The sequence below is a fragment of the Malus sylvestris genome, chromosome 2, assembly GCF_916048215.2.
Source record: "Malus sylvestris chromosome 2, drMalSylv7.2, whole genome shotgun sequence".
Taxonomy (NCBI): domain Eukaryota; kingdom Viridiplantae; phylum Streptophyta; class Magnoliopsida; order Rosales; family Rosaceae; genus Malus; species Malus sylvestris.
Window position 1 is genome coordinate 14,203,679 of NC_062261.1, and position 26,734 is coordinate 14,230,412.

Below are 26,734 nucleotides of genomic sequence, written 5' to 3' on the forward strand. Positions count from 1 at the left end.
TGACTGTTCTCCTTTTATTTTAACTGAATTTTCCGACTAACGAACAATCAGCTGAATTACCAACTACCAACTACCAGGAGAACGAGAGCGAAGTACCATTGGTGAGGCACCCCGACAAACTAAACTACCAACTACTAATCCTCAACCAGTGGTCGAGGTGACTGGCTAGGTCGACCCTCCTGCGGTCGAAGTAGGTTTGGGGAATGAAGCGACGCTTCCTGTCAAACCAGAAGTGACGATAGAGACACCAGTTCATCCCTAGGACCGTAATCTCGGCATTCCTCCTCAGGAGGTCACTTTGACCTTTGTAGACTCATCATCACTCTTTTATTAATTTTCTACCTTAGAATTCAAAACCAAGAAAAACGTTAAATGTCAGGTGCCCAATCGCTCATTTCACTGAAAATTCTATGCCCCGAAAGGTGTTATTTATATTTCCTGGCCACCCCAATGGCCATCAAACATAGATAACTTTCATCGGTTGCATGAATTAAAAGGCTACCTTAAACACTAGGCTTATCCATTAATCTCTCTAGGTTCAAGCAACGAATCAGCAAATATGGCCGAAGTCTTTTCTCGGCATGTCTAACACAACTTCCTTCTCTACCATCTTTTTGAATTCTCTTCTCTGATAATTCTTTTCTATGCAACCTTCATGGGAGGTCGAGCCGCCAAAGGGGATGGCTCTGATACTACTAAAACTTGGATTTTTTCAAAGAAAGGATTCTAGAATAAAGGACTGATTTCCCCTCAAGCCTACTTTCTTACATGATTCCACTTCTATTAGTAGGCTAGGGAGGAAGTCTCCAAATATTCTAAGGATCTATCTTTTTATATACATCTATAGATAAGATTCTGAAATTAATCTCTCCTTTGTCACTCTACTTTATTTTGCACTCAATACTATCTATATAAGATTCTTTTACTTTACATTATATCATAGTACTATTAAGCGATTCCTCTTGTCAGCTTGTTCTGTCTGTGTTGCTGTTTTGTCATCAGCGTTGAAAAGAGAAATACTGTCACACGAAACATATGCCGTTATTAATCTTCTTTTATGGTTTTACAAGGGTGAGGATTTTAAACCCTAAACTTCTTGCGGTATGTTTCTGGGTGGGAGGAATACGTTTGATGATCCCAACCGGGTAGCATTAACATAATCTTGGGTGCTATGAGCTGGAACGCCTGGAAGTACCAAGCCAATGACCCTAAAAATTCTTAGAAAAGATCCTTCTTTATAGTCTGGTCCCTTTGTGCGTGAAATAGTGAAGCTTCTAATCAGCTCGCAGAAGGCATTTATCATCATTGGTATTGCCCCCAATGGTGAAAAGTAATTCTTGTTCGGTTCTTCTGCAACAACCTGCCCATATAAAAGCACCAAAAAAGAGAATGGTCTTTCAAAAGTGTGCTACTATAGAGAACTTTATTACAAACTCAAGTATTTATTACATATTCAATTAGAAACAAGTAGATTTTTGTTCTTTTTTTATAGAAAATTCAAGGGCTTTTTAGAAAAACACTTAAATGTGCTGCATGAAATCTTCAAAAAACGCTTTTAGGATCCAAAAAAGTTTTTAGCAAATGTAGTGAGAAGAGATTTTTATTGTTAGAAAACACTTTTAGTCATTCCAAAAAGCACTATTATTAGTTTTGAAAAAAATTTAATAGTAAAAACGTTTTTTTGTTATCTGAAAGGAATAATTTTGAGGGGCTTTACCTTCACTTCATACTGCCGATTATAGTAGAGGCATGTCCCAAAATGCTTGAACATTAAGTCCTTGTCATCATAAGGCAACCTAGGCACCATATCATTACCATAAACGAATCTAAAATATCGAATACCATGCTCTTTCAATTTTTCTGTCATGAACTCTCCAAATTTCTCATCTCCTACCCTTGGCTGCCCAAATGTATACACCCCTTGCAACCCCTCCAATAACCATGCCTCATTGTGCAGAGCCAGAACTGTAGGAAACAGAATTGCTAGAGCCCCACCCAAACTATGCCCTGTCACAATGTATCTCGCTTGATCGTTTTGGCTCAAAAGTTCTTTTAGCATCTCTCTAATGGCATAGTAAGCTACGGCTGGCTGCCCATCTTCTTGTTTGATTTCTTTAGGCCAACCAACATTCTTTTGTAAGCCTAAAGCTTTCATAAAGCCACCATGAATTTTTCCAACCCCGGCTGAAAGCTCGTACCATGAGATGTCAAAGTCGGAGCACCATGCATCGGCGTCGAAAGGTTCGGTTCCCCTAAAGGCCACAACAATGGTGTCACGGTCACCAGTTTTATCACGAAGCAAGAAGGCTTGTGTTGTGGCTTTTTGTTGATAATCTGCATTGAAAAGAAATCATCATTAATCGTAGTTCAAAATGCTATTATTTTCATAAGAATTGCACAAAGACTTGTGGCCAATTTGAAAAGAATGCAGCAAGTACTTACAAAGTGATAGGTTACTAGCTTCTTACCATTCCAGAAGTCATAAAATCCCAAGAACTCCATCTGCTCAAGAGCAATTGCATTTTGGTGTTATAAAAGTAGTACTCAATACTTAATACTGTAAAAAGTGTATATGTTCAATATTTAACACTACAAATGTATATACGCATATAAATGTTCTTTTACCAGACTGTCTATTGTTAGACTATTTAACTCTGGCAATGAAATTTGGCAAGAGAACATTACCCTAATTGCTAAGTGTATATATATACAATCAAACTGCTAAAGGATATATTATATGTACCTTCCAGTGATCATTCACAGTAGTTTCAATGTAGGTCTTGTTTTCATAAGAAGCTTTAGAAGCCATCATAGAGAGTGCTGCATGGTAATTGGCATCATCATGTTTGATGCTACTGTCTAACTTCACCCGCTTGTCCATATTCCCTATAAATGACAGAAATGTTGCTGATGATTTATCTGGCTTTACCAACTTCCCTGAACAACATGAACCCATCTCCATTTTAGTCTCCATGAAAAAGAATCACAAACTTATAACTATCTTGGTCCGGTCTGTTTCCTTGGTTGGAAACCTCAGTGGCATGAACCCTAATTGATCCATTGGGTTAGCTAAGCAATGAGGATGAGTAGGAAAACTGGTGAACGTCAAGAGTTTGATCTTCTCCATTATGACCAAAAAAAGCCTAATACTTGCATCGATCCCTATAAGCCAGATAGTCTTAAAAGTAGTCCGATATTGTTGTGGTTTGAACACCAATTAATAAAGAGATTTTTAGGTGTATCCGAAATACCATGATGTGGTATTATTTCACTAAATTATAAGATGTGTACTTATTTATTATTATGTACCTTTAAATTTGGATAATCAATTTTGTTATGTATTCATATTATAAATGCAGGTGAAATAATTATACGACCTGAAACACATAAAATTTCTGGGGGACAGATGTCCAAGGAAAATATCTGCTTTGCATACATTAGTAGAGTTGTGGACTTTATAATCTGTCTGGGGCCCGGGCAAGGAAATTTCATGATTGTTCACCCACAACAGCGATAATTGAGGGTGACCGCTTGGTTCAATTGATTGGATGTGTTGGATCTGAATAATTTGTATTATTACACACTATCATTAAACCATGGCAATGTTGCCTTGATCAATTACACAACAAAAAATATTTAATTAATTTTTCAAGGCATGTCAATAGCTAATTAAATTATATATTCAGAACACGATGAATTAATTTTTTAACACATGTCAATAGCTTCAATGTTAAAATACTTACTTACACACACACAAATATATAGTCTATTGATGCAAAAAGAAATTTAAATTTGAGTGCACAATACGCACGCAATACCCTTAATAACTTATCTGACTCAACATTTGCAAACAAAACTATTTTTTGGAACAACAATGTTTCAATTCAAAATACATGTATATGAACTAAAAATGATTAATTATCAAACAAAAGGAGCAAAGCATAAATGGATTATACGACTTGGAATGCAGTTTCCTCTTTTAAGTAGTAGATAATATATTTAAAGTTGAGGTTTCACTATAAAATTAATTGGTAATATGAAGAATAACTCAATTACTTATACGTATGTACAAAATTTCTTCTTTACCTGATATGAGATTTGTACCCTCAACATACTAACATATATAATCAAAAGAACAATTCAATTTTAAAAAGAAATAAAAAAGAAATGAGGTAATCGTTAATCATGATCTTCTAGTATTATAAGCAACAGATATTAGATTATATAAGTTGGCTAGAGATGTGTTTTCTCTACATCTAAGTTCAAATCATCCTCAGTGTAATTTAAGATTGTCTTATCGTTTGTAAAAAAAAATTATTTTAAGCAAACTATTCGAAAAAAGGGTAATGTTAGAGAAATTAAATTTTTAAACAAAATTTTGTAAATCAAATGATGTGATTATTAATGATTAGATTATTCTGTAAATGTTAATTAACGTGCTTATTTTTTATTGGTGACATCATTTAATTTAAAATTTTGATTTATCTAGGATTATTCTTCGAAGAAACTTCAGAGAATAATTACTTCCATCCAAAATATATGATAAACACAAGGAAGGAAATTAATAATAGTTAGCACGCGAACCTCGGAAGGAATTGAGTACGAGCACAAAAATATTGCGGTTGCTTGACAAAAGGTTCAAACACATTTCAATCCCCGACCCTAAAACTGAGAGTGGCTTTGACACAAGTTGCAGAAACTTTTGAGCCAAGATGGAGATAAACATAAGCCATCTGCGTCTGAAGCTGATCGTATCATCTGTGACTGTGCCCTCACTCTTAGAGTAATCTGCATACCTTCCTTCCTCAACGTTGGAGGAGAACAGAATGTGAACCAGATCAAAGAAGCCAACTTCTTCTGGCTTCAGTAGAAAATAGCTACTCGAAAATCCCTTGTCGCAGGCCATGGTGCGTTGGTGCGTTGGTGTGTTGGTGGAAGATATTGTGTGTGTATATACTGCTTTAAGGATACCATGTGTTCCTGTTTTTGGTCAACTTTACCCAAATATTAGGTAGAGATATTGGTAAAGGCCAGCTGGCTCTTCAGGTAATATTTGTGTGCTTAGGTTATATAATTACTATTTCTTAGTCCTTAATTAAAAATGGGACCCATTTGCTTTGCTTCAAGAATCGAAATTTCGAGGTTCCTTCGGATATTTTGGGTTTCCCTGTTTCATTCCCAAACTTATACTTTCACAACCCACCTCCACTCTATTCTCATCCTTACTAAATTTTGACCTTGAGTAAAAATGGGACCCATTTGCTTTGCTTCAAGAATCGACAATTCGAGGTTCCTTCGGATATTTTGGGTTTCTATGTTTCATTCCCAAACTTACACTTTCACAACCGAGAAGTGATCCTCTTCAAATCTTTTTCACCAAGATTATCGGATTAAGTGATCCGAATCTTTAAAATTTCATCTAATGACCCACCTATTTTGACATCTCAAAAGTTATAATAATTTTTTACTGTTAAATGAAATTTCAAAAATTCAAATTACTTGATCTGGTAACCTTAATGAAAGAGTTTAATCTAGTAACCTTAATGAAAGAGATCTAGAAATGATATATTCTCTTCACAACCCACCTCTACACTATTCTCATCCTTACTAAATTTTGCAAGAAAGAAAGAAATAATTTACTAAATTAGAATCTTGTCGTTTTCGTTCACAAATTATGATCCCTTTGAAAAGAAATGTGACAGCTACAAATTTATTAAGTTATAATAATTGTACCCTAATCTTAGCTAGTTTTCTTTAGCTTTGGTGCATTTGCATAAACCTAACCGCTACAGATAAACAATCCTCCGTCGCCAACTTTTGCCTTTGGGGGGCAACAATCCTTCTTGGTCACTTCATATCTTTACCTCTCTGCATCTCTCCATCTTTTGGACTCGGTTTCTCTGCCCTCCCTATTTGTATACATTTTTATCCTCTCTTATTTTATGCAGTCGCAGTTAAGTCATATTAACATTTTATATTGATTTTTTATATAAATAATAAGATAAAAAGTAATAGTAATATAAAATATTGACGTGGCTTAACCGTAACCGCACAAATAGACAGAGAAGCCAGGTCCCTATCGTTTAACCATCTTCATTTATCAGGTGTGGTAGCTCTGTCAAAAAGAATCTTAGTGATTGTGGTCACTCTCTAACTTTCTCAAGAAGAGCCTTTTATCTTTTTAGTGATCAGTGTGCTTGATAAAGAACTACGAGGATGAAACACAAAGTTTTATTGGAGATGATACATAGTATGACTTCTTTGTCGGCAATTTCAAGATTATCATAGAGTGGTGCGGTAGTTCTTCAGCTTGCATAGTTCAACCTTTGTGAATGTTATCTTTCATGTTAGTTGAATGTGAGCTATTTGTAGTTGAAAATTTGTATTGTACTTGTAATAAATTTGTAATTATTGATTTGTGGTGTTTTAAGATGTGTGCCCTCATGTTCCTGCTATAGGAATTTCACATGTGGTTCTTTCTAAGTAAGGTTCACTTTGAGACACGTTTGACATGCCTAATCTATGTAAATTCTTTACCGCTCTTACTGAAATTTTATGTTATCTAAAAAAATCCTTGGTGCATTTGCAGTTTACTAACCACTCCTTTCTTCCTTAGTTTTCATATAATATCTCAACTTCCAAATATTTCAGATTCTTATTACTCAATTATTAGACTAATGCAAGTGGTATTTTACCACAGTAGTGAAAAAAAGTTGAGCCCTTATGACGGCATGAATTCTAATCTCGTTGGTGACTAATCTAACAAAATCTATTGTTTAACCAAAAAAACAATTATTAGACCAACAAATATGGCCAAAAGATCAATCATATAAAACTTAAACCCTCCAAGTCAAATGAAATATACATTTTGCTTAATACAAACTTTGTATATATAATATACTTATAAATATTTCTCAAAATTTATGTCCGATAATATCTGAACTTCTAAATATGCATACATCACAACAAAGGTAGATTAGCCTAGCTGGTGCGCACAAGGTGTGGTTTTATTCATGTCAATGATGTGGTTGTCGCAATCTTATAAACTCACGTTTCTTATTTGGAAACTTGGTTTGGTGCGGGGTGCTTAAAATGTCCAACAATTTAGAAAGTAAATACATTTTCACGAGCCCGCTAATGATAAAAATAGTATGTGGCATATGACCCGTTCAAATTAGGCCCCCACCCACAACAACAAACAGCCCGTATTAATTACTGTGTGGATCCACCACTTTGGGTTAAAATTGACTCTTTGAGTGGGAATAAATGAGTAGGACAACTCACACGCTAACACGACTTGTCATTTGATGGGCACTAATGCATCAGGTAACATGAATATTGTATTTTGATATATATATATATATATATATATATATATATATATATATATATATATATATTTTAGCGCATTCTGAACACTGTCACATAATATTATTATTTCATTGTATATGTAATATAAGATATTTTAACTAAGAGTGAAAACATATCAATCATGTCATCCCCCTATATTATAATTAAGGGGTGTTCCATCTATACTTTTTTTTTACTTCTCACACACCCTCTTAATTCCGGCTTTCGTATCCAATGAATTGAATAAGATCAAATGATACAAATTAATAAGGGTGATGTGAAAAGTAAAAAATAATGTATGAATATCACACCTCTATATTTAAATGTAGTTGCAACCCGTTAGGCCTTTTTATTTAAAGGAAAACTAATGAAAAGGGCTTGAAAACTTTGAGTTTTAATGATAAGGACAAAATAAAGGGTAAAGTGAATAGTATCAGGATTGACTTTTTAGTGTAAAAATATGGTTTTTCGTTAAAATGAACAGTACCGGGTGCTTTTCGTTAAAATTCCCTTTATTTAATTGTACTTGTAATAGTTGTACAAGAAGGGTTTTCCAAATTTAAAAAAAAATATGCATTAATCACGACCTAGTGGCCTTTTTATTTAATTTTACTTTTTTCAAACTGAAAATTGAAGGTCTCAGGTACGAAACCTGCTGATGGTGTGGAAGTCAAACTTGTGGTCAGGAGGAGGCTGAAATGCCTCTATGAGTCATCCTGGCCTCCGAAAATGGTGGATAACCGTGACTTGCCACCAATTGTTCTCATTTAAAAAAATATATATGCATTTGTTTTCCGTGAAAAAAAATGTAAAAAATTAAAGATTTAATTAAATTCAATACCCTTCTTAGTAAACGGTATATACTTGCATACACACTACAAATTCATGGCGAATTTGAAATTAATAATAATGAAACCGTAGGCAGGACTATATCGATTTTGGTTTCATAGAATTCGTGCGAGGGAGGAACACATGCGAGGATCCTATTCTGGGTGAAACTGTGAAATATAAATCAAATTAAGCCAAGATCATTGAATTTCATGATTTTTACATATGCAATAGATGCGGAAATACAAGAAACAACGAAATGTACTTTGATCCGTGATGGCAAACGCTATGAGATCCCAATCGGTTTTGTCAGCAGTGGAGGAAATAGGTATTCTCTCTCTTGCCTCTATTTGCATGTGAAAACTCTAATCGTGTTTTTCTGTCAAGTGCATATTAGATGTACATGTGCAATATATGTAAGTAAGGCAAAGAGATGACCCGTTTTCTTTGAAACCCATAATCAATTACCACCCATCACGGTAATACGATAGGAAACAATTTCTCATAATTTGACTAATAGGATTATTTACAAATAATGATACCCATTAAACCATACACATTGTATGGACTATTCCATATGGACCATCTTAGAATATTAAAAATAGTTCTACATTCTCCCATTAAACCTTACACATTGTATGGACAATGCCTTTTCCAATTTAACAAATAAAGATTAAGCGCGTAGTGAAATTCGAAATAGTCCTCCTTCTTAAGAGTCAAGTATTTTATATCCAATGGGTACCTCTATGGACACTAAGTTTGGGAGATGATGTTCTTCTGAATCAACATCATCAAGGGAAGTTGCCAAGCTCTGTCTCGGACCCACAAGCTTACTCGTTCTCCGATTTGTCACTTACAATTCCGAAGATAGTTTACTTTGGAGAATTAACCAGATCGAAGGCACAGCAAATGGAATAAAACTAGGGCAACAGATGCAGCAGTAAAGGTGTGCGTTAACAAGGAAAAGGTTCTTAGACAAAGAAAACATATTTAAAACCGACACCAGGATAAAAGGTTCAAGTTATAAATTGGACATGCCCCCATTTTGGCTCAACAAAGAAACAAAAGATTACTATTCAGCATTGTCGACATTTATGGTGCCCTCATAGTGGGCCGGAGGAGAACCGATAGGGGTAGCTTTGGCAGTGAGAGCATCCACACCACCCTGTGTCGAATTAAGACTCCCTCACCATTCCGAAGTTAGTTTACTTTGTAGAATTGACCAGACCGAAGGCATGGCCAATGGAATAAAACTAAGCGACAGATGCAACAGTAAAGGTGTGTGCTAACAAGAAAAAGGTTCTCATATAAAGAAACAAAAGATGACTCTTCAGCATCGTCGACATTTGTGGCTCCCTTAGAGTTGGTTGAAGGAGAACTGATACGGCAGCTTCGACAACGACGACACTCCCTCCTCTTGCTACCCCCCTCAAGTTGGAATAAGACTTACCTCGGTCCGACAAGGCAAGCTTCGACGCATTAATCACGAGAGTAGAAGGCACCAATAAATCAGCTTCTCGTATCTCTTATAGTAAGCCAGCATAGTCTTATCTATCGTGGTGATCTTGGCCCGTGTAACCGTCAAGATATCCCTAGTTGTACACCTGCACGATATCCTTTTAATATTGTCGTTGTAGCTTTAGGATCTCCTCTTTGTTTTGTTGAGAAAATTTTGCTTGGATTTTCTAGGCTTGACTCATTTCTTCTCGGGCTGCATCTGAGTCTGATTGAAGGATAGATCTATTAGCATCCCACGAACTCCGCTCTAACACCAATAACCATTCCACCTCATCTAAATGTGCCTTTAGAGTTTACTTCTTAGCACTTCAAGCCCACTCTACACTAAAAAACACCTCAAGTATGGTACCTTTTTCCTGCAAGGCCTGCTCAAACTTGATCCTGCTACCCAACTCGTTCTTGTAAGCAACTTCAAGCTTGGAATTTTATTCTACTCGAGCACGGGATCAAGGCTTCAGTCCAAGTGTTTTCTTAAAAAAATGTTCAGGGGTAAGAATAAGAAAAGAACAAACAAGTAGCAAACAGTATGTGAGGTAAGCAAGTTAGAAAAACTAATTGTGTATCTACTCTAATAACATTTCTCTTGAAGGTCTCCACAGACATAGTCCCCCTAAAATCAGCAGGAGGGATAGTAGAACAAATCAATGCTTGGGCATGCCCCACATCATGAAGATCGCTTTCATCCAAAAGAAGTGGTGCCAACCCAACAACAGGCTTGATCACCAAACATGACGCCTCATCAGATACTCATCTACTAGCACTAGGGAGAATGGATGGATCTTCTGGCACTTGATCAGTCAAACCCTCTACTAAAACTTGATTGCATGGAGGTGCAGCCATATGGTTAAAGGCTAAAGACGCTGAATAATACCCTGATAATTTTTAAATATGTGATTTAGTTATGAAATTCAAATTAATTGATGTTTATGAAATTCAAATGGGGGGAAATGTGAAATCCCGTTTCTAGACTTTATTATTAATTATGTATTTTATAGTCGTATTCAGAGTTACGACGCATTCATATTTATGGCGTATAGAAAAAGACGAAAATGTCCCTAGTTGGCTAAACATAATTATATGAGGACGTATTTTATCATTATAAATTTTGCAGTATTTCTTGGTATATTTGGATAAAGGTTGACCATATGAGCACGTAGGCAAAAACTGTTCACCAAACAGAGTTATAATGAAGGAGTTATAAACGAGCAAAGATAAGGCAAAATAGTCATTTGACCATTAATCTGGAAGGCTCCAGTTTTGTTGAAATAGTGATTTGGGTGCCACGTGTATGGCTAGGATGGAGAAAAGAAGGAGAAATGAGGGAAAGGAAAGAGGGGCTACGTAATCAGGATGGGAGGAAATGAAGGAAGAAAGAATGAGGGAATCATATCTCATTTTGACATGTTTCCTTTGAGTGACCCGACTCGATTATGGGTAGAAAATTCTAGAGATTTTAGTCCATTTTTCGATGAATTCCACCCAACCACCACCTGCACACTCCACCCGACCTCCATTCTCCCATTTTCGCCAAAAATTTGAGTTATTTTGACCTCAGTTTCACGAGGAACAACACGGGTGGGTACGATGGTTCTTCACCGATGATCCACCAATTCTGAAGAGTCTTCCTTCGACCACCACCACCAAAAGACTCATTTTGAGCCCGGGAACAAACCCCAAACAATTTTTGGGGCGGTGGTGCAACGGGGAGATCGAATTGAAGAACACCTATTCTAGGGTTTTCGGCTGATCGAGGTGATTTCAGACGTCTTCCTTGCCGAATTGGACTTCGGCCCAGGTATGAAATTTTTTTTCCCTTATTGAGTTCTACATGTCTAGAAAATTTGGTAGTTTTTAGAGTTAGTCTGAATTTCACCAAAAGCCGCTGTCTACGGTGGCGCGTGGCCAGATGGCCGATTTTGTCTTTTTAAGCTAATTTTGATATTCTGAGTTAATATTTGATTTTCATTTGATGTGATTCAATCGTGTGTATGTAGTTTCGAACTACGATTAGCTTGATCCCTTCGTAGGGTACGTATGCAGTCTAACAAGAAGGTTAGATGCAAACATAAAGAAACAAAATAATTTTTTTAGTAAGTGGAAAATAAGGAAATTTTATTATGGTTAATAGTTGTGATTAAACATGGCTTTTACTGGCCTACCATTAGATCTAGCTTCCAAATAAATTTTATTTTGGGTCATTACATTGAAGGCTACAGCTGCCTCTTCAAGGACTCCTGCTTCCACGTTGGTGCCTATTTGAGGATGGACTTACCTCTTTCTCCACCAAGGATTACGGGAGCTTGCTATAAATTTTCATCGGCCAAAGAAGTGAGGTAAATGATCTCGGGCACTATATTATGGCCATCTCCGAAGCTACTTGCTAGTCTGATCTTCTTTTTAGAAACCTTGACATGAATCTTTTTCATAGCAACTTTTTCCGACTTCTTTATTTTCTTTTCTTTCTCAATATCAGGTGCACATTTGGTACGTTTTGGCGGCTTTAGAGCATCATTAGCTGCAACCCCCTAGGGGTTAGGGATAAGATAGTTGGAACAAAATCAATGATATTACCCATCCCTGTGCTCTCTCTCTGTCTGGTGCACTAAGCCACTTCCAACTCCGATGTGGGGTGAGGATGATGTGAAAAGCCATATTGATAAGCTCAAGACGACATGGACCAAAATTCTAAACATTGCAATTTATTGATGCACAAAACCGGAGGTCTTGGAACAACGTAAATCCGACCGTGAATCTGCAAGAAAGTAAATAACACAAGATGGATCGTGGTTCACCCCAAGATTTGGGCTACGTCCATATTGATTATTGTATTTCTGAGAGGATTGTGAAGGAGAGAGTGCGAGGATCCTCATGGCTTAGGAATTGGCCTCCCTTAATGAGGAGAGTGAGGGGTCCTTTTATAGAATTAGGACTCCTCACTTATTACATATTTGCCCCTTCCTTTATTACATAATTACATTTGAGTCCTCCGAGTATTTATACGAGATCTAAATACAGAGGCCCTAAGTATGGTACAAACAGTAGTCCCCCAAGTCTTCAGTCAAGAAAGTCTTTTGGCTGGAGACTTGAAATTCAGTCCATGTGTGATTTTCCCTTCCCTCCCCTTCCCGGGTTCTTGTTCTTCTTGGCCATGACCAAATATCTCAAAGAATCTCCTAGCACTATTCTTTATACCATAACAGTGATTTTCCAGTTAAACAAAAAGGGGTCCGCTAGGTTGCTTAGGAAGGAGCAATAAAATCAAGTTCTTTAACCGCCAAAATTATTACTTTTCGATACCAAAAAAACACATACAAAGAAGAAACATTCATAACAAAGTTTAACAATAGTAACATATTCTTCAATTCTTCAAGTTTGTTTCCTGTTTTGCAGCTAACCTGGGAGCTTTCTAATCTTAGTTGTCGATAAATCAAGGTAGCGCAAGAGCTTCAGCCTCCCAATTGAATCTGGCAATGTGACAACTGTGCTTGAACTCATGTCTAGCACACGCATATACATAAGTGAATGAATTATTTCACCTTGTCCTTTCCCAAAGGCTCTCAGTTGCAAGTGTTGAACTGGAAGTAAATGAGGAGAGAAGAGAAGGAGAAGGAGAAGGAAATAAGGAGAGGAGAAAAGGGGGAAGGAAGGGGGAAGGGAGAAAACACCGGCACAAGGAAGAGATTAAGGGGTTTTATTTTAGAAAATTTTCATTACTGTCAGTTAAAACCGACATAAACATTTTTTAAAATATAAATCGATTGAAAATTTTCATTATTATCAGTTATAACTGCCAGAAAAAAAAAGGCGGCAAAAATCCTCCCAAAATTTTAAATTACCCACCCCCCCCCCCCAAAATTTTGTTACGATTTTGAAAAATAAAATAATAATTGTTTGGTTTAATAAATAAATAATATGTATTTAAATAGAATACATTTTTAAAAATTAAATAAATAATTGTTTGGTTTAATAGATAATAACCCATGTAAAATATGCAATAAAGAAACAAAAAGATAATTGTACAATGAAAATGGCATCACACAAACTAAATATTGTCTAATCAATACTTGAAAAACATAAATAAAAATTTAGCACAAATTACTTTTCCCACTTCAAAATTTAGGCAAATTTAACGGAGATATGCATTTTATGAAATTAGTTTCAATGATCTAACTGTCAAACTTATTTGTAGATAATACAAGATCGCATACATAAAAAATCGCAAAAAAAAAAAAATAATAACATTCAGAGATAGGTAACAGAACAAAAGTTTTCAACGATTATAAACGAAAAATTACAATTTAATGGTTATTTTAGCTTCAGTTTTAATGATTTTTTTACAGCTACACTCCTCAACCCTGTAAGAATGCAATGAACAATTTCAATCTTCAATTTAAAATATTTACACTAGTGAATACCACAAAATCTTATTTTATATTTAATGGAAGTATAATATTAACTATAAGTGTTTGTTTAATCTACCGTTTTGACACGATATGCATTCTATGAATTTTTTTTCAACGATCCAACCGTCAAACTTATTTGTAAATACTCCGAGATTGCATACGTAAAAAATCGTAAAAAAACAAACATTCAGAGATTACGTAACGAAACAAAAAATTTCGACGGTTATAAACGAAAAATCATAATTTAACGGTTATTTTAGCTCTGATTTTAATGATTTTTTATAGCTAGACTCCTCGACCCTATAAGAATGCAATGAATAAATTTGATCTTCAATTTAAAATATTTACACTAGTGGATACCCCAAAATCTTATTTTATACTTGATGGAAGTATAACATTAACTCTTAAGTGTTTATTTAATCTACCGTTTTGATGCGATACACATTCTACAAAAAAAATTTCAATGTCAAACTTGTTTGTACACACTCCAAGATCGCATACGTAAAAAATCACAAAAAACAAACATTCAGAGATTAGGTAACAGAATAAAAGTTTTCGACGGTTATAAATGAAAAATCACAATTTAACGATTATTTTAGCTCTGATGTTGATGATTGTTTACAGCTACACTCCTCAACTCTATAAGAATGCATTGAACGAATTTGATCTTCAATTTAAAATATTTACATTAGTTGATGGGGAAGTATAACATTAACTTTTAGTGTTTGTTTAATCTACCATTTTGATGCGATACATATTCTACGAATCGTTTTTCAACAATCCAACCGTCAAATTTGTTTGTACACACTCCGAGATCACATACGTAAAAAATCGCAAAAAACAAACATTCAGAGATTAGATACCAGAACAAAAGTTTTCAATGGTTATAAACGAAAAATCACAAGTTAAAGGTTATTTTAGCTCCGATTTTGATGATTTTTTTACAGTTACACTCCTCGACCCTATAAGAATGCAATGAATGAATTCAATCTTCAATTTAAAATATCTACACTAGTGGATAAATCTTATTTTATAGGGAACTTTAACGAAAAGCTTCCGGTACTGTTCACTTTAAAGAAAAACCACATTTTTACACTAAATAGTCAATCCTGATACTATTTATTTTACCCTTTATTTTGTCCTTATCGTTAAAACTCAAAGTTTTCAAGCCCTTTTCATTAGTTTTCCTTATTTTATACTTAATAGAAGTATAACATTAACTCTTAAGTGTTTGTTAAATCTATCAATTTGATAGGATATGCATTCTACAAAACTAGATTCAACGATCCAACGTCAAATATGTTTGTATATACTCCGAGATAGCATATGTAAAAGATTGCAAAAAAAAAAAAAAAAACATTCAGAGATTAGGTAACTAGACCATGAGTGAAAAAAAAACATTCAAAGATTATTCTGGCGGCCACACTAAATATCCACCAGAAATTTATGTCGGATATAACCAACATGATTTTATTGTTATCCGACACTAACTGAATGATGTGTCGGATATCTTTTATCCGACATAATGGCTTATTAAACCGGCACCATCATCCGACACCTAAAGCTAATATTGTAGTAGTGGCATAATACAATGTTTAATAGTAGGACACATCCGCTAAACTAAGCAAAAAGTATTTGAACTAGGGGAATGGCATAGGTACACCATGGCGTCCTGTGCCAATTAAATAAGATTATGTGGGCAAAAGGTTACACAAATCTTTATTTCATTGCTACGTGATGCCATCTTTGCAGTATACTCGTGCCATGTAAGTCCTCTTTAAACCAAATCACAATTCATTAATTGAAAACAAAACATTACAAAAGCTAGTAAAAACACACAATACAAACAACACAAAACTTTGTGTGAGCTAAATGGGCGACAAAGATTATATATAATTGAAATTTGAGTTAAATGCACCAAACTCAAAGCAAGCTTAATGTATTAAATGTACTTAATAGTACAATGAAGGATTAAACATCATAACAAATGGATACCTACCAAACTATTAAATGTACTGAATAGTACAATGAAGGATTAATCAATATAACATTTTAAAATAATAAAATAGTCAATTTCTGTCGGTTATAACCGCCAGAATACTAAAATAATAACCGCCGGAAACTTAAATAATAAAATAGTTCATTTATGTTGGTTATAACCGCCACCATTAACTTAAAAACTGCCGAAATATGTTAAAAATATTTATAAAAAAAAAAGAATTCGAAAATACTGGCGGTTATAATATTTTTTTGGCGGTTGCATCCAACACTAAATATCCGCCAGAAATTTATGTCGGATATAACCGACAAAATTTCATTGTTAGTCGACACTAACTGAATGATGTGTCAGATATCTTTTGTCCAACATTATGGCTTATTAAACTGCCACCATCATCCGACACCTAAAGCTAATATTATAGTAGTGTCTTCTTCTCATTTGTTACAGACCCTAACCATAGGAGGTTCGGGGTTAGTAGGAGAAGTAGGTTGGGCAGAGTAGCTGGCAGCCATGATTTCACTGAAATTTGAGAAAAAATAGCAACAGTGAAAATGAAATCGAATAAGAGAACTGTAGTGTTCTTTGGGGCAACAAGGAAAATTTAGAGATTCAGTGAAGAAGTAAGAGTAAAGGTGTGACTAATATTTAAAGACATTTCAAGCCATCCCACCATTGAATACGGACCGGTTCACCGCAGAATCAACAGGTCTAACAATTATGACTTTGGGGTAGGTTATCGGAAGAGATTTCTCGTTTCTAGTGCTCACACAACAGGTGCAACACATCATCATTACAAGGTCTGAAACGCGGAGTTCAAGGTTATTCAACTAGATCCGAAACGCCACCACTGCAGAACCAAAAGTTACATCATTTGCAAGAAGTTGAAGACCATATGGTACATATTCCAACTTACTTCGAAAGACATGGTCTTTGGATAACAATCCATCCTCAAGAGGAACAAGTTGCCTCTTAGACATATAGTTAGGGAAAATTATAGGACCATGATTTTTTAGGGCCGGAGTAAAGCTGATCCGAATACAGTTACCTCAAAAGTCCAATCATGGACTCACCAACTCTGGGCGGAGCTATATCAAACGAAGTAGCGATGCCATCATCACTCTACTATGAGGCACTAGGCGAAGTCGTAGCGATTCTATTGGATAACCATGCTTGTTTCGCAAGATACGCGATCTAATCTGGATATGGACACAATCAGATCCTATAAGTATTGGAGTTCTTACAATCTAGGAATTGGTGTGCGTCGTAAGTAATCATAACTCCTAAGAGGATGCAATATCTACTTTTAGATATCCTATAGGATTCTATGAGGATTATATCCTAAAAATGTCTCTCTCCCTCATGGTATAAGTACACCCATCCCGGGTTCATCTATAGTAACGCAATCTAAACACTTCAATTCTCTTGACTACTATTGCAGTCTAAAATCATTTACTAACTTGATCGTCAAAGAGCCTTTGACCAGCACATCCCCCGGTCCTAGGCTTAGTCACGATTGTTTTACTGTTTTGCAAGTTGCTAGGATTTGTGCTCGATTGTTGCCCATGTATGTGCATAAATTTGATTCCAACATAATCCATTTTGTGGGATAAATTCCATAAAATTCGAACGTCATGCTGTATAATATTATTGGTGTATCAAAAAATATATAATTATGTATACATGTATATGTTGGGAATGTTTGATCAGTGACATCACTTGAGTGTGACCCCGCACAACATAATTATATACATTTTTTTCTAGTCCACGGCGTCACTACTGTTGGAGTGAGCCCTATTCCTCTTATTTTATTAAATGAGCATGCAGCACAAGTACATCTTGTACAATTTATCCGAAACGTCTGCAGAAGTTAGACCCGGCAATTTCTGACACGACACGAAAATAACGGATTTCGGGTCAACACGATAACTTATCGGGTTCTTAACGGGTAACACGTGGGTAACCCGTTTCGACCCGTTAAGAAAAAAATTATTTTGATAATTTTAAAGTTTAATTACTAAAAGATTTATTATAAAATACAATAGCCGTATTAATATATACAATATATTCTATATTAAATATATAGTTTTGTATTATTACTCTATATAAGTTTAAAAAAAAAGTTTTAGTCATTATTTATTTTTATTATGAGAGTTCTTTATTATCATTACTAGGATAAATTTTACTTAACATGCTGTTGTCCAAAATTAAAATAAACTAATATAGTATTTGTATAGGCAGGAACTAAGAAGACATACATACAAGTATGAAAAATGTGAAAGAATATATAAACACTCGTGATTCATCATTATTCCTCCACGAGTAGATAATGGTTATATTTACATTATCGTTTAGATTTTTAAAATCCTCCAAACCTTCATGAATAATGTTTTTTATTTGAGGGCAAAGTTAATAAAATTAATAATAGTTATTGTAGAAGTGTAAAAAATGTTAATATATATACACAATCACTCATAGTGATAAACTTTACAACTATCATGAAGGGGTCAGCTTCGAAATCCAACACTATAATTTATAAACCTTAAATTTATATTTAACCGTCGATTGCCATTTACACTTTATTCTTCTTACTGAATTTCATTTTTTTAATTTTCTTTTTTTTTTAATTTGATCATCTGGCGGATGTAAGAAGATGAACGGTTCAGATCTTTGATATCACGTTTCAATATTTACGGTTAACTGAAATATGAGTCGATGTCATATAGTTTGTAGAAACTTTATAAACATCAAGCAATATTTTCACTAACCGTAAAACTCTGAATATAATATCAACGATCCAAACCGTTCATCTTCCTGCATCCTCTAATAGATCAAGTTTTCAAAAAACAAAATCTGAAAAAACAAAATTTGATGAGAACTGAAGCGTAAATGTAAACAACAATCAATGGTTAAATTTTGATCTATGATTTATATGATTATAGTGGCAAATTTCAAAGTTAAGCTCTTCATGAAAGTTGTAAAACTTGTCATTGCGAGCGTTTATATATTTTTTTACACTTCTACATTTATTAAAAATCTATTAAAGACTTTAGGTAAGTGAAAATATACTTAAAAAAATGCGTTTTTATGTTTTTGGATGTGACAATATGGTATGTATATACTTATTTAGTATTATGTTTTTCATTTGATTATTTATTGGTTTAAAATATATTTTCCTTAACGGGTAACGGGTCCGGTCACATTACCTGTTAATATTATCGGGTCGATTTCAGATCGGGTCATTTTATCCGTTTATTTTAACGGGTGTTACACGACACGACCCATTAAGATATCGAGTATGACATGAAAACGACACGAACACAGAAAACACGACACGAATGCTAGGTCTAGCGGAAGTCCACACCTACAACCACCACTCTAATTTCCTGAAGACATTGACCAAAAAAACCCTAATTTTCACATATAGAGAGAAACGTGCATGATCGACTTTAATAATTACTTATTCCGTATAAGTGAATGCCAAAAACAGGTATCAGCGACATCCTTTAAATTGTGATCTTTGAGCAATTTTCCAGATTAAAGATACATATTAGTTTGTTTATTATTAATTGTTTGTTTAGTATTAAATAAATGTAAGTATTGTAGTTAAGTTTCTATTAAATTTATTTATTTATTTGGTTCTCCTAAATTTTCTTTATCATTTCCTTGTATTAAGTATCAATTTTGGCACTCTAAAACAAAATAATAGTTTACTTTTGCTTTTCACTTGAGCTACTTAATTTCAAATGCAGTACTTCTCAATTTAAGTGAATCATTTCTTCTTCTTTTTTCTTTTCTTTTTTTTAAATGATCTAATGTGTTAAATGAGATGCACTAGCTAATCACAACTGCCCTAAGTTACGAACATTACTATACAAAATTTTCGAATACCTTGCTAACAAAAGATCCACCAACAGGATATGCAAACAAATCATTACACGGAAGAAGAGATTAAGACATAACATATGAATGATGATTAATTATGTTCCTGATAAGCATGTCCCACAACAACCAAAAGGTAGTATTCTATGGAGTAAGGCATAAAAAAATTTTTAATTAATGTAGGCGAACAAAAAGATGGCTTAAGGCACGCAATGGCTATTGTAAAATATTTTTTTATTAGAGGAATAATGTTAGACTTGCGTGCTAATGTATTGATCGGATTTTCTTTTATACAAGTAGAATACGAGAATTGAGCTAAGACTCACAATAAGTAAATTGTTACAATTAAATTAGTAAAAAAAATATTACTCGATCGTAGTACTAGTGACACATGGCATTAAAATAAAATAGAATAAACAGTACGAATCTCAATTTCTGGACATGGCAGTATGTTTGTACAAACATAAATGCAATGTATTTAAACTGAAGGGTTAAAAAAAAACGGTCATGTGTTTATACCGGAAATCTATTATGGTCACTGTATTTTTAATTTTGCTACTTTGATTACTGTATTTTACGAAGTTTGCAATCCCAGTCACTTTCGTTAACTTTCTGTTAAATAATTATTAAATTATTTGTTTACTAATTAAAAAATAATAAATTTAAAGATACTTATTTAAAAAATTCATTTCAATGAAAACAAAACCCCAAGCCCTCGTCGTTTCTCTTATCCTCCCGTCTTCCCTCCGCAAACCCCAATCACCCCCGTGCCGTCGAATTGCCGTTTCCACATAGAAATTCACAAATATCCATTCCCTAACACAAACTTCAATGTATCTAAATCAACTTAGAATTTCAATTAGATAAGTTTCCAGCAATAATTTAAATTGTTAGTTGGTCTGGTCTAGAGAGAAGAGAATCTGTAACATTCACAAAATACAAATCAATATAGAAAGTAGGAGGTGGGGATGGCGTTTGATGGATATAGTTGGTGGTGATGGGAGGTGGGGGTGGACGAGGGGAGAAGGACGGAAGGGGAGGAAAGGAGAAGGTGGGGAAGGGTGTGGACCTGAGGTTTTCCATTGTATTTTTCTTTTCTTAATTTTAATACATTAACTGAAGTGACTAATTTTACAAATTTTGTAAATCACAATGCCGAATTGGTTAAATTAAACTTAAATGACCAAAATAGACTTTAGGTATAAAACCAAAAAGGTCTTTAACCCTGAAGTGAATAAATAATCGGGAAACTTGAATCTAATTACATTTGAGTCCTGCTAGAGTTGTAGGACTATATATGGCTTTTGGTTAATTTCACATGAAATGCTTGAGCTGTAAGAACACATCTGAGGATCCCAATCTGGTGGCGTTTACATAATCTTGGGGACAATGGGCTGCTGCTCCTGGTATTACCAAACCCATTAGCCTAACCATTTTGAGGAATCGCCCTTCTTTGTAGTCTGGTCCCTTCATATACGGAATGGTGAAACTTCTTTTCAGCTCACCAAAAGCATTGGCCACCATCGGTATTACCTTCTCTGGGGAGAAGTAATTCTTGTTTGGCTCTTCCGGCAGAACCTGCACATATAATCAACAGCATATATAAGAAGTATGTAACTATTTTATAATGTGGACTGAAATTAAGGTCTATGTTTTTTTTTAAAAGTTCTTAGTTTGGAGTATACGTCTTAGGAGTAAAACTTGTATGGTAACGTTTTCATATTTTTGTTTAAAAAAAAAAAAAAAAAAAAAAAAACTGAAAACAAAAATCTAAAAATTATTTTTATGAGTTTTCTAAATTTAGCTTGAAATTGAAGAATTTTAGTTTATAATTTAAAAAATATATATAAATGATTATTATCCAAATTAATTAGTTTTTTATTTTAGTTTTTAATTTAGCTGAAAACTGAAAACGATTATACCTGCAATTCATATTCCCTATTACTGTAGATGCAATTCCCAAAGTGCTTGAACATTAGGGCCTTGTCATCATAAGGCAACCTAGGCACCAGGTCATTCCCATAAACAAACCTAAAATAATTAATTTTGTGCTGTATCATTTTCTTTTCCATGTACTCCCCAAAAACCTTATCACCAACCCTAGGTTGCCCGAATGTATAAACTCCCTCCAACCTCTCCAACAAGAGTTTTGAATCATTTCCCTTGTGAAATGTTAGAACTGCTGGAAAGAGAATTGCTAGTGCACCACCTAAACTGTGCCCAGTTACTATAAATTTTGCTCTCTCATTTTCAAGCAGAAGCTTTTTCAGCATGTCCCTGATGGCATTGTAAGCTAAGCCCCCTGGGCCGGCATCGACTTGTTTGATATTCTCTGGCTCCGGCCAACCAACATCTCTCTGTAAACCTAGAGCTTTCATGAAACCTCCATGGATCTTTCCAACCCCTTCAAGTTGATACCAGGAGATGTCAAAGTCAGTGCACCAGGCATCCGCATCAAAGGGTTCAGTGCCTCTAAAGGCCACAACAATAATGTCATGGTCCGCATTTCTGTCACGTAGAATACAGGCTTGGGTTGTGGATTTTCCTTGATAATCTGCCAGACAGTATATAAGTTCAGTTTTTGTTTTTATACAATTGATCGTATACCTACATGTATAAATGTTTGCCAGTGTAGTAGTATTCAAATTTGAATTTAATATATTAAATTATTACTACCCTATTATGTGACAGAACTCTTGTGTGGCCACCCAATATTGTTGCATTAAAAAAGTTTTTGAGTAGTTTTAGTAATTCTTACCATTCCGGAAGTCGTAAGAGCCGATGAACTCCATCTGCCAAAATAATAAGGAAAAGAAGAGTATGTTTTTACAATTAATTCAATATTAATAAATTATTGGAAGCATTGGATATATTAAAGATGTATATGAATAAAATCATCAAACCTTCCAGTGATCTTGGACTGTAGTTTCGATGTAGAATTTGTTCTCGTACGATATTTTAGAAGCCATCATACTGAGTGCTGCATTATACCTGACATCTCCATGTTTGATGCTTTTGTCCAGCTCCACTCGTTTGTCCAAATTTCCAATGAACGACAAGAACGTTCTTGAGTCTTTCTTTGGTACTATATCCTCACCTATGGATAATAATCAATTAACTCCGTTTATATCCAACACCAATCTTAATTATTTTCTGTATTGTCTATTGACCTCATGATTCATACAGATTGATTAAACTATCACAACTACAAGTGATAATAACTAAACAGAAAGAAAAAAAATTAAAAACATTTCATATATCATAACTACTACAATATATGGATCTAGCTACATATGTTCACGACGGTCATGCCAAATTTGCCAACGGGGACGAATATATATTAAACGGATACCTCACCATTGGGCTAGCTAGGCTAACTATCAATCTGAAATTTATTTCATATACTAGAGAAAAATTGGCTTCTCACTAATGATCACGTGCGAGAGGCATCAAACTCTCTCCTGTAGGAGCGAGTACCATGGTTTAGAAACGCCAGTTGCCAACTAGCTTCGTAATTAGAATTGTTAACATACTTTAGAAATACCAGTTGCTTATGATCTAGCGGGCCAGCAGTGCTGCCTCCAATTAAGTGTTTCCATGAACGCTACCATTCTTCGTGACATTAATCATCATTAAAAGTTAACCAAAATAAGTTGCGTATGTACACTAAGAATATTTTAAGAACAAAAATGTTATTCTTAACTCTATTTGTAGCATCTCTATTAGAGAGCTGGTTAAGATTGTACAAATAGATGGTAATTGTAGCAGTACTCTTTTAAGAATGCTAGCGCTAGAAGGTAGGTCGTACCCAGTGCACAAGGCTCTCGCTTTACGCAGGGTCTGGGAGAGGTGAATGTCAGCTAGCCTTACCCCCATTTATGGGGATTATGGAGAGGCTGCTCCCCATAAATAGAAAAAATAGAAAAAGAATGCTGCAAGGTAGACCTTTATGCTATATTGGGATGAGGGTTTTTCAAGTTTCAAGGAATTAATTGATGCCAAATTAGTAAGTAATGGACCACAAAATGTAGTATAGAAGGGATTAGACCTTCCAGGAGCATTACATAGGCATATGAGAGAGATTTGTTAATCCTTTCTTGGAAGGTGTCATCTACAATTCCCTCTCACATGCCTGCTCATGTAGGGTTTTTTCTAATCCCCTCTATACAACATTTTATGATCCTTACTTTATAACTTGACAACAATCCCTTGAAACTTGGGAAACCCTCATCATAACATAGCTTTAGTAATTAAACTGTGTTTTTTTAACCAAATTTTGTGGATAATAAGAATGAGTATTAATTTGAATAGCAGCAACAACTGTGAATACTGGTAAGAGATTAGTTACCAATTAATTTAAGTAAATCTAAAAATTTGTAAAAACAGATTAACTGCATGCATGCAAGGGAAGCAAATTATATATACCTCGCAGCAAATTTTTGAACAGTCCGACCAAGTTTTGAGTACTTGAGAAAAGGTTCAAGCAGATCTCGATCCCCCTGCCAATCATCGCCATTGGCGTTGCTACAAACAGAAGCAACTTTTGAACCACAATGGAGAGAAATATGAGCCACCTCCGGTCACGGTCGTCCTCGGTATCCATAGAAGAGTGGACAAACCTCCTCCTCTTCAAGCTACTGGAAAACAAGATGTGAAGTAGATCAAAAAATCCCACATCGCTGGGATCCAACAGCATGTAGTCGCAAGAGAAACTCTTGTTACAAGAAGCCATGAGAGAATGTTGGAGTATTCTTAGTGGTTGAGTTTCCAATGTTTTCTTTTCTGTTTTCTCAATTCCACGCTTAGCACTATTTATAGCACGGTTTGGTCACAAAATAAACGAGATTAAAATAATACTATTCTTGATCAGCTATGTTGGCTGCTACAAGTGAAAGAACTAGGTAATTACTCTGAAGTCTTTTCTTGGACTTTCACTGACGCGTTCTTCAAGATAATTCATATATAAAATGTGGAATATACTTTAACATATGGGGCAAATAACAAACACAAATTTGATTGAAAGCCCATGTCCTATAATCCACCTGACAAAAACATAGAAGTCTGTTAATCTAATGTGTATAGTACATTATACAGAGAGCAATTCACATATTTATTTTTATTTTTTACACATTTTTTGTTAATATTTTTCAATTCATTTGATCCGACGATCATAAATTAAAAGAGTGTGAAAAACTAAAAAGTGTGTGCAGATAGTACCAACATATATATATATATATATATATGTGTGTGTGTGTGTGTGTGTGTGTATGTGTGTGCGTGTGTGTGTGGAGTTGTGAACATAGAAGTGATTTTGAGAAAGAGTCTCACATTGGTGAAAAGAGATATCTTGTGTGTGTGTGTGTGTGTCGATTTGTGAACATAAGAGTGATTTTGAGTATAAGTCACACATTGATGGAAAGAGGTATCTTGCATGGGCTTATAAGAGGTTGGGCTACTTCTTATATTACTAATTGGTTTTATGGTAAAACCTCAACTACGTGTTGAGAATAAGTTTCATATTAATGGAATGAGAGATCTTGTATGAACTTATAAGAGATTGAATCAATCTTTATATTATCAATTAATTTTATAATAAAATCTTAACTTTCTTTAAGTATATTAAAAAACGTGCATGGAGCACGAATGCAACTTTATCAGAGACTTGCAGGAAAATCCACAATACTACAACCTCGAACCTGACTTTTTTAATGGTTGATAGAGAAAGGAGGGACTGAAAGTATATATTTATACGCTAGGTTCGTTTAATCTGTCTTATCTGTTGGTGATAAGCCAGATAACAAAGAAAAAAAAAATCATATTCTCTGTAAATAACATTTATTATATTATTGTTCACATTTGGGTCGATATGTAATATGTATTAGTTAGGATATTTTCTATATAAATTTAAAGCCTATAAATAGGAACTATAAGAGAAATAACGTACACTTGAATTTTCTCTTCCACTTCTCTCTATTCTCTCTTAAATTGTGCTTGATTTTTCTATTTTGCTTTAGTTTTGTTCCACTGGGTTTTTCGAGCTAGGTTTTATCGAGACAACTAACATTGATTAGTGAACATCCAAAAAGAAGTGTTGTAAATAATAAACTTACTATGTTGTTGTTGACTTCTGGGTTAATATGTAATTAGTTTAGGACATTTTCTATGTAATTCTTAAGCCTATAAATACGCAATAATGAAAGAAAGTACACTTGATTAATGACTTTTTTTCATCATACGCGTTGTTTTTTTTTTTTTTTTTTTGTTAGTGGTAGAGAACTTTCGTTAAATAAAGTACAAACAGACAAAGTACCTCTTACATATCCTTAGAAAGGACTGGCATACAAAAAGAAACGCCACTTATGCAGACAGAGCATGAATGATTCTTCTCTGCATCATTTACAAAATGGTACACAAAAAAATACATAAAAGGGTTTCAACCCAAAATGAAAAATCATCTACAGAGGTCAGTAGATAAAACCCTAGAAGTCTAGGGGAGGAATGGCTTGCCGCAGCTGCCGGAAAACGACCATCAACCCACATTCCCAATTTTGCACCACAAAATAACAATTATTCAGCCTTAGATGGTAGCATATACAGACATTCAAAATACCCAAATAATAAATAAAGCTAAACCACAAACGTACAACATCAAAATACCAAAAACAAAACCCAAATTTATCACCAATTAACCTACCAATCAAAAGGATAAGTCAAACCTCACAGATATATCCACCGGTCAGGGACCATTAAGAACATA

The 26,734-nt window shown here is 34.5% G+C and overlaps 2 protein-coding genes across 3 annotated transcripts; both read right to left on the reverse strand.

Annotated features, from left to right (window-relative positions):
* Positions 1 to 803: 803 nt before the first annotated feature.
* Positions 804 to 4,962, reverse strand: LOC126586133 (triacylglycerol lipase OBL1-like). 2 transcript variants are annotated; one of them, XM_050250846.1, is made up of 5 exons: positions 4,585 to 4,962; positions 2,744 to 2,886; positions 2,469 to 2,502; positions 1,718 to 2,334; positions 804 to 1,360 (listed from the first exon to the last, which is right to left on the reverse strand). In XM_050250846.1, the coding sequence occupies exons 1-5, from the start codon at positions 4,904 to 4,906 to the stop codon at positions 1,088 to 1,090; spliced, it is 1,389 nt and encodes a 462-aa protein (XP_050106803.1). In that variant the 5' UTR covers positions 4,907 to 4,962; the 3' UTR covers positions 804 to 1,087. The 2 variants fall into 2 exon arrangements, with proteins under 2 accessions (XP_050106803.1, XP_050106795.1); XM_050250838.1 differs by having other exon boundaries at positions 2,744 to 2,937; positions 4,585 to 4,960.
* Positions 4,963 to 21,179: 16,217 nt separating this feature from the next.
* LOC126586107 (triacylglycerol lipase OBL1-like) lies at positions 21,180 to 24,767 on the reverse strand. Its single transcript, XM_050250808.1, has 5 exons — positions 24,403 to 24,767; positions 22,881 to 23,074; positions 22,736 to 22,769; positions 21,900 to 22,531; positions 21,180 to 21,555 (listed from the first exon to the last, which is right to left on the reverse strand). Exons 1-5 carry the CDS (start codon positions 24,707 to 24,709, stop codon positions 21,292 to 21,294), a joined length of 1,431 nt encoding a protein of 476 aa, XP_050106765.1. The 5' UTR covers positions 24,710 to 24,767; the 3' UTR covers positions 21,180 to 21,291.
* Between the last annotated feature and the right edge of the window lie 1,967 nt (positions 24,768 to 26,734).